Below are 15962 nucleotides of genomic sequence, written 5' to 3' on the forward strand. Positions count from 1 at the left end.
GTTGACTCTCGATTCGGTGGGGAATGCTTTACCGATACCCAGCCCAGGCGCCCATCCAGCCCGGCGGATGCGGAGTGCGGGTTCGGATGCGATGCGATAGGGGACTCCTCTCCGGGGGGCTCACAATCGGGGCATCACGATCACGCAGAGACGGTCATTGAATGAGGTGATTGAGGCCATTCTTGGGCCGACCCGCATGCTGTCAAAGTCAACAGACGACGCTGCTGGCTCGCAAAATATGAAATTATCCACCATCCCTGACATTGTCACGCTGGCTCAACGACCAGATTCACCGTACATTTGTCCGCCCTTGTCTCTCGGCCGATTTTTTTTCAATCGATTCATCAGCACCGAGCAGGCATTAGAGGCTAGGTTCTAGGCCCCTTGCCAACCGAAGCGAGCAACGTAGGCTGCAACCAGCCTCCGGCAACTCGCCGGATTGCTGGGGGTGGGAATGTGAGCGATCTCGATGTACCAAACACCCATGACACGGACGATTGCTGTCAGCACGCACCACGCCTGCGGATGGACATATTCATCATTGACAAAGCAGTCATTCTCGAAATTCAATCGTCCCCTTTCCGGCCGGCCGTCCCGATGCTGAAACGCGGACTGGACAAGAATGCATTGCAGCTCTGATCTCTGCTCTACAATGACGATGCAATGGACCCATTTTCAGCTGCGTGACCGACCTCGCGGGCTGTCAGGACAAAATCTAATGTCTACGCCGCATGCCATGCAACGGGCAGGGGGGCACGGGAGATAGGATGGGCAGGGAATGCCGCGATGGCTGATTCTAAATTCTTCAGAAAAACAGGCCACGCTCGCGGCAGACATAGACAGCAATCGGCATGGGCAAAAGGGCAAAGTTGGGTAAAATGCGCTTCTAGCAGCCAACCGAGGGACTTTGGGTGGGCTGCAGGGGTCTGTCCAAATCGAGATTGTGGGAAAGCCGTTGCGTCGATCGCCGTGATCGCGGAGCCAAACGCAAATCTGAGCATCGAGGCATCGGATTTCGCTCCGACTCATCACCCACCTCTCTGTTACTGGTGCCCAACACCCACACCGCGTTCGGCGGTCCCCCGTGGGCCACAGGCGCACTCACTCTGCAACAGCTCCAGCAACCATCAGGCCGGCAGCAGAGAATGCTACCGAGACACGATCCAAGCCACGAACTGGCCCTGACATGAGCTTAACACGAAGCCATATTCCACCATCCCCGATCGCTGGGACCTCACACCACATCACAGCGATGAGCTGTTAGGCTGCCGTTATGGAACCTTTCAAACGCCGCTTCCATCCAGGCATGACGCTCGTGGCCATCATTGCACACCCCGCAGTCCCCTCTCCGGCTCTCCCACGCCATCAACGGCAAACCCCTTGCAGAGCATGCAAAAGTGGATGGACAGCTGGGCGAACCGTCGACATGGGACCCGTCAGGACACCACCGTTGATGTAATGCCCATCGCTCATCGAACAGCTTGTCCCCCTCTTGGATTGGATGAATAGACTCTGCTCTCGAGTGGCACCCTGCCCGGCGTCCCGCTCATTGGCCCCAAGTCGTGTATTTCTGCGAAGAAGCTAGGGCGAAGGAGGTTCCTATTAGCCGTCGGACGCTCTTTACCGATCAGCGGGAGACGCAAAGGCAGACGCAGACCCTTACCGCTGGGCCTCCCGTTTACTATCCCCACTCCCACCCATCCTCCCCGATCACTGAGTCTACTGCATCGACTCGCGATCAGCCCAACGACATGAACGATCGCTCCGCTTCCCATGGAACAACGGTATCTTCATTCCCACACCACCAGTAACCGAATTACCACAAGTACCCGTCTCCTGCCTGGTGCTCTTCTGTAACACATCCGTACACGCCCGCCTCTTGACGTTCTGTAGTCAGCCATCATACTCCGTGTTGGCTCTCTCATCCTGCACCGTTGCAATCCCCATAACGACCTGTCACCTTTTCCAGTTCTTTTGAGAATTCTATTGCTGGTCTTCTAACCAACAATATCCAGCTTCCTGCCGCCTTCCTGCCAACGCATCCAGCCGCATAATGCAAACCGCCTAATTACCCTGTCACTTCATATCATACTGCCTCGAGGCCTGGCTCCCGCAGCCCGACCCATTCGAGACCCCGGACAGGTCCATCGACTTTCACTACCTCATTGCCGCCTTATAATCACGAATCGTGCTGCCGACCTTCATCATGTCTCGCCAGGAGCTTCAATATCCCGCCGCCTACATCCAAGCCGAAACAGAGCGAATTCTGTCATTTCGAGCGCACTACCAAAATCCAAGCACAATGAACCCGTGGGAATCCTGCGCGTTGCAGGTACGTAGATCGAGAATCTCGCCAAGCTTTCTTTACTAACTTGCATAGTATCAATTCTCCGAGGAGACGGAACAAAACTCCAAGGGCAAGACGACTTCAGGATGGAGACAACCCTCTGCCGCCGCCGACCCCGTCATGTACCCCGGCCTCTACGCTCCTAGTGGGTTCGACATGATGAGCATTCTCGTGAGTTTACTCTTATTTTACGCAAATACCACGTCTAACAGTACCAGCTCCGCGTTGCCGGCAGACCCAACCCACAAGTGCAACTCGGTGCCATCGACTGTTCCGTCGCCCTGCTCCTCTGCGACCTGGAGCAACCCGACTGCCCCATCGTATACGCTTCCGAGCACTTCAGCCTGCTTACCGGCTACTCCAACAAGGAAATCATGGGCAAGAACTGCCGCTTCCTTCAGGCACCTGGGGGCAAGGTACGAAAGGAGTCATCACGCAAGCACGTCGACAAGTCCACCATCAAGAAGATGAAGAAGGCTGTAGAGGCGAACACCGAGGTTCAGCTCGAGGTACTCAACTTCAAGAAGGACGGCACTCCGTTTGTCAACATCCTCACAATGATCCCCGTCCGATGGGATTCCCCCGGCTTCCGGTACTCTGTCGGCTTCCAGGTGGAGCGGGAGGACTGAACACTTTTCGATTCTCGTATACTTCCGACCGTCCGATCTGACTCGACCGGTCGTTCCTACTGTCAACAACTTTTTACGTCAACATACACGGCGACATTACGACATCTTACGAGCGCGGCATCTTGCTATTAGGCATTTACGATACCCAGACACGCATATGAGTTAGAGCTCAGGCATCTCCCGGTCACGACAACTGTTGATTTTTTTTGCTATTCGGCGTCACAAGGAGCGACACACAAAAAAGCGATGCATGGATATCGGATCACTATTAGGTGTTAAGGATATCATCCCCCCCGCCTCACTGGAGGTTCATGGGTGGCAGCGTTTTGTTTTACAGACACAAACTCGCAAAGCAAGCATTTGGGAATGGCGTTTGCAATCCCAGTCGGCATCGGCCTTGACTGGGGTAGGTGTTGGACAGGCATTTTGACGAACTAGCCATGATATTTTGATCATGACGACATGGGATACATAGCACAAAGGCCCAGGCCGTCCACGAATGAACAAGTATTATTTGAGCAGAGATCTGTGCAGCTGCATTGTGCCCTCGGACGCACCGAAACAACAGCTTTCTGCGTTGACAACAAGTTCAGCTGGTCAAGCTCCCCCATGTGTTCTTCTAACCCCTCCTCTGACGGATTGTCCGCATTATAAAATACCTGCAAGCAAGCTACGTCCGCCAAACCAGCGCTAGCCAAGCAATAGCCACAACAAGCTTGACTGTCTCATCGCAACCCCGAGGTGCATCTCCCGAGAAGTGACAAATAATGACTTTCAACTCATCTAGTCCTAAACCATAGCAGTGTCTCACATGGAGGCGTTCTGTATTACCTAAGCCTACCGCATCTCATCCCATATGATTGGCCACGAAACTGTATATTCGGAAGTCCGAAGGCTTCTGAATGTCAGCTTCCATTGCGGATGTTAATCCATACATCTCATTAATTAAGAATTGTAAGATCCTGAGTAAATCAAGCAGACAAGATGCCTCTCCGCGGACCCGTGCCAGTCAGGTTGTGCAACAAAGAGAACACCGAAAAGCTCGTCCTGGGCCCGATGACCATCTACATCTATGAGGACGGCTCGAACACGGACAACCGCATCGGGTGCATGACGCTGGGACTGCCGCCTGGGACGTCTGGGCCACCGATGCACTGGCATCGATTCCACGATGAATGTTTCTTCGTGACCAAGGGTGGGTTGTCATTTGAGATGTTGGAGAGTGTACGCTCACGACTGGTCAAGGGACGATTCGCTTCAAGACGCCCGAGGGCGACCTCGACGCCAAGGAGGGAGAACTGATGGTCGTTCCGCCGAGAGCGATCCACACGTTTGCCAACCCGTCAGAGACGGAGCCTGCGGAGTTTTTCATGACCTCTACCCCTGGTAAGTTGCTTCCAGTTGTGATATGCAACAGTGACGCTGACTGAGATAGGGTATTACATGGACTGTGAGTAAAGCGTCCCGGGAGACCGATGGGCAAGCTAACTGTACAGATTTCCGCATGATGGGCAAGTCCATCGAGGAGGGCAAGAAGTTGTCGCGGGAGAATACGGCGCACTTGATGGCACTGTTCGGGACGTTCCCGCCGGATGTGGAGTCGGAGCCGTGAGGAGTGTAACTTTAATCGATCGCCGGCTCGATAGTTCAATTCCTTAATCGTAGTGACCTTCTTCTGCCAGAATCAACGACCTCCTCCTCCTTTTTGACCTGCGGGGCTTTGGGTTTTGCCTTGGTTGCTACACCCCGCTGTTTCTTGCTTGGAGCTTCGACAGCCGGCTCTGGAGACTCCTCCTTTACTTTTGCCTTGGAAGGCTTGGCTTTCTTACTCGGCTTCTCCTCAACCTCCGCCTCCTCCTCCTCCTTTACCGCCCTCTTTGCCGCCCTCTTCGCCTCCTTCGCCTCCTTTGCCGTAACTGCGACCTGGCCCGTCTTTTTCTGCCTTTCCGGCGCGTAACAGCTCGTTCGCCCGCCCACCGTGATGAAAGCCAGTTTCTCCCCATTCGGCAAGACACTGGATACACCGTCACCCTTGCCCTTGCCCCAGCGATGGTTGAACAGCCAATCATCGGGGAACTCATCCGAGTCTCCCAGCTTGTCGACGGCCGTCTGGCACACGTAGCGGATCTTCTCGTACAGCGTCCGAATCTCCGCTTTCGTAAAGTCGTCGCAGTACTGCTCCGGGTGCAGCTTCGCCTGATACAGCACCTCGTCGGCGACCCAGTTGCCGATGCCGCTGATGTTGGCCTGGTTCAGCAGCAGCGCCTTGACCGGGACGTGCCGGGACTGCATCATCTGCTTGAAGTAGTCCTCCGTGAAGACGTCGACGTCGACGACGGGGTCCGGGCCATTCTCCTTGAGCGGGGAGTGATTCCGGATCTCCGCGCCGGGGCAGTCGACGAGTCTGATGCGGCCGAAGCGGCGGGGGTCTGTGAAGGCGGCCCGGACTGTGGGGTCGCCCTCCGTTTCGATCCAGAACTTCCAGTATTTGGGGGGCCAGGTGTCCATTTCGCTCTTCTTCATCTTTTTGTAGTAGTTGGTGTAGGCGGTCTTGTCGCCCTTGATGTGGATCCATCCCGTCATTCCCAAGTGCATCACGGCGTGAGGTGGCCGGTCAAAGGTGATCCTGGACGGGTGAGCCAGAGGGCTTATCAGAGGCTGCGCTGGACCTACCAGAAGTATTTTCCCTGGCTCCCAACAGACACAACCTTCTTGCCTTTGACGGCCTCTTCGAAGGCTAGGCCGCTGGTCCCGACCTTTCCAAAGACATTGGCGTCACCGGGGGCAGAGACTCTAGCAATCTTCTTGCCCAAGAGGTGACGGCGCAAGAAGTGCACGCACCGAGCAACTGAGAGAGTCAGTCTACATTTATCGCGTTACATGCAAATCAAGCCTCACCTTCAGCGATTTCAGGCATTTTCAACACGCACACTCTCTTCGGACACTGAGTACGGATACAGCTCATGACGCGACGACCTCAAAGGGCCCACCGGCGCGACAACCTCGCGTAGCACGTGACCTTGAACAGCTCAAGTGGGTCGTGGCCGACCGCGGGCGTCGGATTTTTCCAGCTCTTCCCCACATTGGGCGGCTCAATTTTTCGTCGACCTTTAAAAAAAAAAAAAACCTGCGCTTCCTCCCGACCTCACGATCTTTCTTCACCACCAACAACACCAACAACGGCTTCGCAGCCTTGCATGGTCCGGTAAGTCTACGCTCGCGCGCACGTCGCGCTTTTTTCTTGCCTCCCAATCTCTTCTGATGACACACCAAACACCGCAAACTAGAGTCTTTGACCACTGGAATGAAAACTCTGTTTTACACGTCAGTCTGATCGACCTTGACAATTTCACATTGCGTTTCGAGCTCAACACCTTGCAACGACACGACGCTGACTCGACGCAGGCTTTTGCAGATTCTTCTGACGCTGGACACATCATGGCTACGTTGCTGCTCTCACATGGCTGATTGCCAAGGTAAGCTCTTGCATTTTCTTCTTCCGCCTCCTTAAGAACCTGATGATTCATTTTTTCGTGCTTTGCACGGTTGGAATTACCGGCTGAAATCCATTGACGATAAAAACTGGCTGTTTCTGACTGTTCACCCCTACTGTCTCTTGTTTTGTGCCTCGCGTCGACCTTGAACTGTCGCTAACATGGACACCAGCTTCCCGACAAGGTACATACCAAACACATCCCCCTTCCCTCATCATCGTATGATGAAACGGCACTGGGCTCCGAGAGTACCCAATGGGACTCGCTACATGAGCAGACAAGCCACTTTGCGGCAGGCCTAGAAAACCTCGCCCACTGATCCTCGATCCGCACACTCAACTTGTCGGGCCACGACTTTGCGCAGCAGAGGCTGACCAACAACAGTGTCGGAAGTCCTGAGCATCGCCTCTCTGACTTGAGTCGCCGTTCCGGTGTTTTGGTAGGTCGCTTTTCGCTTCATCCCCCAGCCTTCGTGATGAGTTATTAGATGACGAGTCTGATTTGGGCATCTACCCAATGCGGATAACTTTTATACCTTTCCATTCATGCAACACTGAATTGGCTTCACAAAATCAATTGTTTATCAAGATGGGCATGAACATCGCTAACTTTCATTTCTCAGACTCCACCGGAACCATACTAATGGGTATGTTGCATCATTCTTTACACCCAGCCTCCCGGGCTCCGTTCTCCTGATGAACGATAAACCAAAAGACAAGCATATGTCAGAGCCTCACGGCGAAGCTGAGAAACGTTGACTACTAGTCATTCTGATCAGACACTTCACATGCAACGCCTTTGGAAGTCTGGAGAATGCAGGTGGCTAACCGATCACCAGTGCTGTGATCTCTTCCATGTTCACGTTCACGAGCATGTACCACTCGGTAAGCATACACTTTTCTTCTCAGAACCCACTCCCCAGCGTCTCATGTGATGATCATAAAATTTTCACGACGGTCTCCATAGCCATATGCTTTGATGATAGTGCCTTTGACAGGGCTCACATACTGATATTTGACGCTTCATTTTGTTGTTTTTGAAAGTCGTGGTTTGAAAACAATTGCTAACTGAAGTCGTCCAGGTCTTGACTTTCCTACGGGATCTTGTCTTTTCATTGTATGCGTCGCCCATGTGCAGCGCTATGAAGAAGAGCTGCGGTACTGAGGCTGTGTGATGGTTCGTCGTGTCTGAGCTCTCACAGTCGTTCCCATGAATCATGATGCCAAAGACAGATTGTTTTTAGTTACTATTAGCTATCATTAGGGGTATCATAAGCCATCAGCAACACTATGCGAGCACTGCTGCGTGCCCTTTTTCTGTTTTATCCAAACCCAAACGCCGAACCGATGCCTTCCCATCCCTTCCAGACCCGTCATGTACGGAGTGAGTCAATGTTTTCTAAATGCTTCCCGTTCCGAGTAACACAGCGCCAGCAAAGAATGCCACCAAGGCAGCAAACGAGTCGCGCGGGTCATGCATAGCACCGCTGCTCTTGGGCGTCGACGTGGCCGTGAATACGCCCGTCAGGACCGTCGTGGAAGACGAAGCGGCAGGCTGTGTCGACGTGGGCGCCTTCGTGGCCAGGGGCCAGTCGCTCTCCGCGCTGTAGAGCACGCCGTTGATGATGGTGCCCTCCCCCTCTCGCAGCATCTTCTTCTGATCGCTGGAGCAGGAGGACTCCATGTAGCGGATCCAGCATGTCGGCTTTGGCGAGTCGGGCAGCTTGTCCGTGTGCGTAGCCTCAGAGTCTCCCGTGGTGTTGTAGGTGGTCAGGTTGACTTGGTCGCCCGTCGACACGGACGTGCCGAGGATGACGCGCGCAAACACCTGGAACGCCGTTTCCGGCTGGTACGCCGGGACCGAGTGGCCGGCCTGGTAGATGCGACTGAACGACAGGTTGCCAAACTGCCGAACGACGCCGCCAATATAGGAATCGTTGACGATGATGGGGGCGTAGCCAGCGGAACTGAACTTCTGCCCGTACGTGGTCCCGGCCTGCCAGGCGAGGTTGAGAGATGCAGCCTGCCCGCCCAGCCAGTTGCAAATGTAGTCGCGGTCGCCGTAGATTAACGCAACGCGGATGCCTCGCTTCAGGAGATCAGCCAGCTTCGGGATCAGGGGACCTCTCATATAGTCGCCAGTGTCACTAAAGCTGCTGTAGACCGCCTGACTGGTCATGGTGAAGTTGACGACAGAGCCAATGGCTTGCTGGAACCCTGCCGTGTTCACGTACTCGAGGTATGTGCTTGGGGGGAAGGAGTCTGGGTTCTCGCGAGCAATGTCATACCAGCTTCTGCCCGCCTCCGCGTACGGCAGCATGACGTTCGTAAAGCAAGTACTATACGCGTTTGAACACAGGTCGTTCACTTCCCTCACCGCGCCAGTGTTGTTGGCATCGTAGACAGAGTTGGCCGTGCGGCACTGTCGGATGAGGTCCAGGCAGCCGCCGTTCGTATAGAGACTACCGTTGGCCAGGCTGGCGCGGACATCGTTCATGGCTTTGAAGCCGTACGTGTTGTTGATGGCCATTTGGGGGTAGTACTCTTGCTGGATCTGGTCGTCAATGCAGCCGTTGACGATGCCGAGAGACGTCAGGTGGATCTCGAGCGTCTTGTTAGCGGACAGCGTCCCGTTCGCGCGCTTGTCGTTCTGTTCCTCCCAGACGTCTGAAAAGACCGGCCCGTACTTTCCACCGTAGCTTTCCGCAAAGAGGTTGATGCCGAGCGCGCTGTTGTTTGGCGGGTTGTACTGAGGGAAGGCGCCGAGGAAGCCCTGCAGCATATGCCATATCGCCATCGCGGCCGTCTCGGTGGTGTTTGCCGTGTTGTTCGTGTTCAGCGAGCTGAATGTGCCGTTGAGGAATGTCGCCGGGTTCTGTCCGCTCGGCACAGGCTGTGGCGGGGTGGACTGATTGGCAGTGAACAGGTCCATCGAGCCATTGGTGGCGATGTCGTAGGAGAAGCCGACTTGGTTGGGCTGGGCGGTTAGCATGCGGGTGCGACGAGAATAGTTCTTGGAGCTTACCTGGTCAATGAACAGCATGTTGGAGGCGCGGTCCCAGCCCCATTCCCGCGCAATCGTGTCGTACTTGTCCAGGCCCTTCTCGACAACCTCGCAGGGTCCCACCTCCGTGAACATGCCGAACAGAGAGCTCACGCCGGGCCCTCCGTTGAGCCAAATCGTCATGGTGTCCGTGGGCTCGCGGGCGCCGACGAACCAGAAAAACATGTTGGCCGGGAACGGCCCCGGCACGCTGACCCATCCTGTGTACTGCTGCTGGTTCTCGTAGGCCGTTTTGCAGGCGCCCTTGGGGATCTTGTAGCTGACGGTGATGTTGCCGTCGACGGGCGAGGTGATGGTGGTGAGGTTCACCGACGTGGACGGGAACTGGGCAGTCGCAAAGCCGCAGAGCAGCAGGCTGCCGACGGCGAAAGAACGGAAGAAGCGCATTGTGAGATGACCCGCATCGTGTCCTGGGCGCATAGTAGTCTCTACAGGATATCGTGGGCCGGCACGCGCACAGGAGGGGCGTAGAGATGTTTTGAATCGGCGCCGACAATGTTTTTTCCGTATTAGCTGAACCAGGAAGCGCGGAATGGAAACAGCTGCGACGACGGGAATGTCGAGTTTTTGAAGGTCCTCCCCCGTAGCGCCTTGGCAGACGTGCGCCCCTGCATTTAGCGGCCCTTTGTTGGTGTAACGGGCGCCCACAGTGCCCTACGGAGCCCCGGACACCCAAATTAGCAGCCCACCTCGCCCGACCTCAACCTTCGGGGATACAGGCTGACACGCGGCCCGCGGGGAGTTTTAACGGATCGACAGTGTTGGCAGGGGCTGTGTTCTTGGACTGGAGGTGCTCTGGGGGAGTCGCTGAGGTGAGCAGGAACCTGAGTCGTCGCCCCAACCACCGTATGTGCAACCATCCCCTCTCAATGAGGTGCATTGCAGCCTGCAGGTCATCCTGGAAGTCCCGTATCCTGCCGCCTTACCCGCTGCGATGCCGGGCGTTCGTCTCAAGTAATATGAGGGGGGGAGATGAACTCTCGCCGGGATTGCCTGAGAGAGCGCTGGAAGGATTCGGATTGGACACCGCCAACGAGACTTTTGTTCGACCATGGGATCACCTTGGCATTTGGTAGACGTCAATCCGAATCCTTCAAAAGTCAATTGCCGGCATCGGACGGTGCGCAGAGGCATCTGCGCTGGATGTCGGTGATTCGACTTGCAGATGCGACCGCCCCGAGTAGGGCGCTGCGTACGATAATCTTCTGCGACATCCCCGCAATTTGACTGGAATTCTGCACTCGGTCGGGAGGCATTGGCTGTCTCGGTGATCGAGCACGTAGCCTGCTTGTCTCGGTTTCTGCACTTATTTTAGGTTCTCATGAAATGAACCAGATACTCAGGAGTGCTCCAACCATAAGATGAAGATGATAGAAGGGCGTCAAAAGGAGGTATGATATACTACCAACAGATGAAGAAGAACCGACCGTGTGGTTTCTCATCTCAACACTGATCTAAGACAGTCTCAATCGAGCTTCTCCTTCCAAGCTTGATACTGAAGAGGCACGTAAACTGCAGCAAATGCCGCAAGCAAAGCATCCAGGCCAAAGCCCGAAGAGTCATCGGCCTTGCATGCGAGATAAATGGCCACGATCGCCCAGATGACCACGAGGGATACAAACAAGAGAGAGAAAACGAGGTGCCAGTTAAGGCGCTCGTGAATCCGGATTCCCCAACCGACGACAATCCCATTGTCGTCTTCATGGCGTTCCAATCGGCCTTGAAGCTTTTTTGGAAACCTTGTGACCCAGTACTTGGTCCGGTGACGTCGATCAGGTCGCGTCAGATGCGGCAAGTCGATCCCATCTATCGCGACATCCATTGGCACTGGATTATATAAATACCTTTTTCCTTCAACTTCGACATATGGGGGGTACTCCCCATATTTGAAATGTTGTGGATTGTTAGATTCGGCTCCCATAGGCACAAGTTCGAACTTTTCGTATTATTACATTAGCTGCAGTACTCCACGGCAATATAGTGTGGTTTGTTACCATACCTGAACGTAGTCGCCTTTGCTCATCTTGTAAAGACTAGCCTCAGACAGTTCCTGAAAGAAATGGAATATCCATTCCAACCAGCATGGAGTGTTGTTCCTGAGAAAGGTTGCCACTCTGCCTACCAACGCGCGCACAAATGCTGGGAAAATCAAAGATATTCTCCAGGTTGATTTGTCACGTATTGTCTGATATCTCCCCAAGATCTGTTGGAAAAGGAATTGGTCATTGATGAGACAGCCGCAGTTAATGTGCTCCAGCACTGGCAGGCTTTTTTCGTTAACGCACAACAGCAAGTACTGAGGAGTATTTCGTTGTCCTGGAGCTAACGCCACCTCCCCAGATTCAGCTGTGTCGTTTACCGGTGCTGACGGCCCTTTTCCTAATTGAGAACTGCTCAGTCCAGGATTATGAGGCGATGAGGTAGATTGGCCCCTCTCCGATCGAAGATGCGCGGGAGGAGGGGCAGAAATACCACTCCGAGAATTGTCACCCGCTGTCACGTCTGGATCTGTCATCGGATCGCTGGGGTTTAAGAAGCCTAGCAAGTCGATCTTTCTCAAAGCCTCGCCAAAATCGCCGAATCCCACCCGGGCTAAGCTCTTTGCCCACAGAAACATATGATCGCCACATTCCTGTAATACCTCGTCAGTCTCGATTCAATCATGTGAGAAGTAACAAGGAGCATAACGAGCATCAGCCACTCACGCAAATGTACCGAACTCTCAGATACCCCTGTTTTGGTGGACGCCACTCATCGCAAAGCCAGGAGGATAATCTGTCTTTCCAGTGGACAATGTCGCAAAACCATCCAATTGGATTAAGCCTCACCACTGGCTCTGTCTCCTTCTGCCCTTGACTCCCTGTCTCCTCCTGCGTCTCTACAACACCCTTGGGAGAAGGATGAAGAAACTCTCGAAACTCGGCTTCGAATTGTATGAGCGGTATTCCAGAAACGAAATAGCTTCTAGCATCATCAAGATCAACGAAAGAGAGTCCTTCGTGATCACCTTCCTCGTTATCACTATCCACAGAATCCTCATCCTCGCCCCCTTCATCAGTATCCAGCGATGTTTCCCGTTCTGCGATAAGCGCAGTTGTCTGAACATCTGAACGGTCGTCTACTTTGTTAAGAAAGCGTTCCAGGTATAAGTTTCGCTCGTTTTCTTGAGGGAGGGTCAAGGGAACTATCTCCCTCCTCGCATTATTGATAATCTTTCTCGAGATGAGATCTCTGTGAGATCTTGGCCTAAGAAAGTCCACCGCTGCACCTTGTTTCTGGGTTGGAGCATGTGAGAGCAGCGAATCGTAGTGTCTCCTGAGCAACCGTGTATGGTTCCGAACGAAGCGTGCATCGCCCAAACACTTACATGCTTTCTCATACAAGGGGCCGAGTTTGGAATCGCTGGTCAACATCTCGGCTAAGTAATTCGCTGCAGCTTCTCTAACTTTCCAGCGAGTTGAGTGTGATCCATCTTGCGACTGAATATCTTCAGGTCCCGATATAAGGGATCTGATGTCGTCCTTGATGTCATCACAACGACTTTCGGTCTTTTTGTGATTGTAGAAAGTGTTTGCGATCTGCCTCGTTGTGTAAGCCTCGACAACTACCTCATCGTCTTCTTCAAGCGAAGACGGCTTCGTAGAGACGGAAATCTTGTCAGATCCCTGGCTAGATATCTGACTGCCACTACTGGAAGAGCTTTCGGTGAGAGCCGTTTGGGCGTTTTCGGGTTCAAGTGAGACGCGATTCGATTCGCCGAGGCATTTGCGAACGTTGAGTTCAAACTCCCCCATTGGCCGGCTGGAGGCAACGATTTTGACGTTAAGAAGGTGAAGACTGGAAAAGAAAGGAATCAATGTTTCGAAAAAATCACCCTGGTGTTCGCATTCATCCAGAGCATCGATGAATAGATAAACAGGCTCCCCCTCGGGCAACATTGTCTGCAGGCCCCTAGAAAGCGTGTCTGTTGCTGGCTGCTTCCGCCCGTTATCGTGTGATGCGTAGATCTTATCGAGGGCCTTCCTTGCTTGTTCCTGCTGCGTGTAGAGTTGAAACGCAAAAGACCGAAACATAGAGCTAGCATTCTGCTTGCTTGTGCTGTTGAACCTGTACGAGAGAATGGTGCAACTGGGGTCATCTATCTGCAATATGCAATGTTGAATCGTGTCGACAATCGCGGTGTTCTTGCTTCCTGAATGCCCTCGAATCCACAAAAGTTGATTAACTTCACTTTTCCACCTGTTGAAAGCAGGGCTGTCCAGAAACGATGCAATAGTTCCGTTGTGTTGGATGTTTCTCGCATGGTTGGAATTGGAAAATGCGTCTGTGGGTGAAAGCCACTTTTTTACCAGTTCAACTTGGGCAGGCTTGATGTGACTTAGGACATTTTCCACAGAAGACAGTTAGTTGGGTACTACTCAAGGCTTGATATTCAGGGCTTCAGAGAGCACTTACTGTCATACAGAACGTCTGTTATTATCCTTTCCGCCTCCATGTTGTTTAGCGGGATTTGGCGAAGAAGGTCGCTCGCATATGCAGCAGCCGCCATGGCTGCGTAACCCTGCCACTCCTTGGACTTGTGGGAGTCGGCGTAGTCGCATATTCCCCGAATGACTAAACATGGGAAGTCATTCATGAGACCAGCTGCTCCCATCTCAAAACATAATATGTCCTCGTCTGCCGCAAGCCGGTCCCGTGTACGTGCATCTCTCATAAGCTGGCTCGAAGAGCCGATTAGCCCGTAGTGAATCACTGGACTGTCCCCGTATCTCCCTTGTTCATGGCGCAGCTCCAGATGTGATGGACCATTTCCACACGCTTCGCCGCAGGACTCGCCTGATTTCCCGGTGTGAATGATTTGCGACTTGTATAGCTTGTCGGCGCTTGGAGGCGGGCGTGAGTACTTATTCTGGAGCTGTGGGGACCTCTCCAGACTCTCTTTGATGTTGCCGTCAAGCCGATGACCTTCGATCATGTTCGAAGCCTCGAGCTCACTGACAGCCATGCTGACTGCTTTTGGCAGCTGATTTATGAAACCTGTCTGAACAAATTTCTGTGCCAGCGTTGCCATGCGTAAGTCGTACTGAATAAAACAACCTCTTCCACTGCGCGAACTACCGACAACAACGTCGCCGAGACGGATGTCATGCTTCAGACTTGGCGCACCGCCTCCAATGCCGACCATCAAGCTGAGCCGGATGTTGGGAAAGTGATGCAACATGTCCCCCGCGACGACTGCAGCTGATGCCAGACCGTAATCACCATTGGACAGTACGGCAATAGCGACATTATGTATGCCCACTTTGCCTAATGCGTAGACATGGTCATTTTGAGAGATCGTACTGGGAAGTTGGTGTCTTTCATCAAGGAAGGCAACAGCTGCTCTGAATTCTGTAGGGATGGCGCAGATCCATCCGATATGGTATATCAGCGGGTCCGACATATTTGGGACACAAGCGGAATGACTCTCGAGAATACTGGTGACGAGACTCAAGATTTGCGATGAGAGTATGAGCGGGGAAATGGTGAGACTTTAAGAAACAGGAAACCTGCAAATGCTTTGGAAAGCAGCCTGACGCGGTAGCGGTAAGCTTGGAAAAGTGAGGCTGTGGCTGTTGTCAGACCTTAGGAGGCAATATTGGCGGTCTATTCGACCAATGTCATGCGTGTATGCACGTTGGGTCTGCTTCTTGTGACCGCTGGTAAGCCTGGGCTAACCACAATCGCTGAAGAGGTACCAAGGCCGGTTTCTGATAATCAATATGGGATTTCGCGGCAAGGCTCCTGCCCGGAGGAATTGGGGTTAGAAATGGAGTCATCAACGAGGAGTCTACAAATTGAAGAACAGCTCTTATATTCGAGATGAAACATTGATCAGGACCAGGGTATTGGTGGTCATTGAGAGCGAGGTATCGCGATCAGCGGAGGGCGGTGATGTCTCACGGTGCTGCATCAAGAGTTGAAGCAAGGGGTCTACCGCCTGCCGAGGCGCCTGATTCAGTGAACGTACTCGCCGTTGAGAGGGTATCATGTTACATTTCCACCGCTGGGCAGAAGGCAGGCCTCGGGAAGTACGAGGCCGTTGTCAGACACCTCGCCGCTCTATCGAGAATAGGCATCGTCGCGAGGAGTGTGCCGGACTTGTACCTAGCCAAGAAAGCCAGAACAAGCCAATGAGCATTGAGGCAGATGGATTGCAAGGTATCATCATGACAGGTCTGTATACCTTCATTTCCAGGCGACTAGTAGACGTTGCCAAGACGTCCAACACGATTTAGTCATCGTCAAGCCATAGCCAGGACAATTTGCCTATGTGACAATGGTGCAAACTCCAAGTGTAAAATGCCTAGACCAAAGAGGCAAGGTCGGACAACGCCGTCGCTAATGGCTTCCCTAAAGCTGCTGCGGCTGAATCGATCGTTCAGGGGT

At 53.4% G+C, this 15962-nt stretch overlaps 5 protein-coding genes across 5 annotated transcripts; 2 read left to right on the forward strand and 3 right to left on the reverse strand.

Annotated features, from left to right (window-relative positions):
• Positions 1-2206: 2206 nt before the first annotated feature.
• Positions 2207-2976, forward strand: wc-1-0 (White collar 1 protein; the record flags this gene model as incomplete). Its single annotated transcript, XM_032035230.1, has 3 exons — positions 2207-2332; positions 2381-2518; positions 2566-2976. The coding sequence occupies 3 exons, from the start codon at positions 2207-2209 to the stop codon at positions 2974-2976; spliced, it is 675 nt and encodes a 224-aa protein (XP_031885824.1).
• A 984-nt stretch (positions 2977-3960) lies between these two features.
• Positions 3961-4588, forward strand: CGGC5_v002256 (uncharacterized protein; the record flags this gene model as incomplete). The annotated part of the gene is made up of 4 exons (XM_032035231.1): positions 3961-4171; positions 4222-4362; positions 4412-4426; positions 4473-4588. 4 exons carry the CDS (start codon positions 3961-3963, stop codon positions 4586-4588), a joined length of 483 nt encoding a protein of 160 aa, XP_031885829.1.
• Positions 4589-4623: 35 nt separating this feature from the next.
• On the reverse strand, positions 4624-5893 carry FPG1 (Formamidopyrimidine-DNA glycosylase; the record flags this gene model as incomplete). Its single annotated transcript, XM_032035232.1, has 3 exons — positions 4624-5602; positions 5650-5824; positions 5875-5893. The coding sequence occupies 3 exons, from the start codon at positions 5891-5893 to the stop codon at positions 4624-4626; spliced, it is 1173 nt and encodes a 390-aa protein (XP_031885830.1).
• A 1975-nt stretch (positions 5894-7868) lies between these two features.
• CGGC5_v002258 (Carboxypeptidase S1-like protein B) lies at positions 7869-9920 on the reverse strand (the record flags this gene model as incomplete). The annotated part of the gene is made up of 2 exons (XM_032035235.1): positions 7869-9446; positions 9495-9920. The coding sequence occupies 2 exons, from the start codon at positions 9918-9920 to the stop codon at positions 7869-7871; spliced, it is 2004 nt and encodes a 667-aa protein (XP_031885627.1).
• Positions 9921-10998: 1078 nt separating this feature from the next.
• On the reverse strand, positions 10999-11556 carry CGGC5_v002259 (uncharacterized protein; the record flags this gene model as incomplete). The annotated part of the gene is made up of 2 exons (XM_066150940.1): positions 10999-11469; positions 11533-11556. 2 exons carry the CDS (start codon positions 11554-11556, stop codon positions 10999-11001), a joined length of 495 nt encoding a protein of 164 aa, XP_066009781.1.
• Between the last annotated feature and the right edge of the window lie 4406 nt (positions 11557-15962).

The sequence above is a fragment of the Colletotrichum fructicola genome, assembly GCF_000319635.2.
Source record: "Colletotrichum fructicola Nara gc5 chromosome Unknown KSG_Nara_v1_contig01, whole genome shotgun sequence".
NCBI lineage: Eukaryota > Fungi > Ascomycota > Sordariomycetes > Glomerellales > Glomerellaceae > Colletotrichum > Colletotrichum fructicola.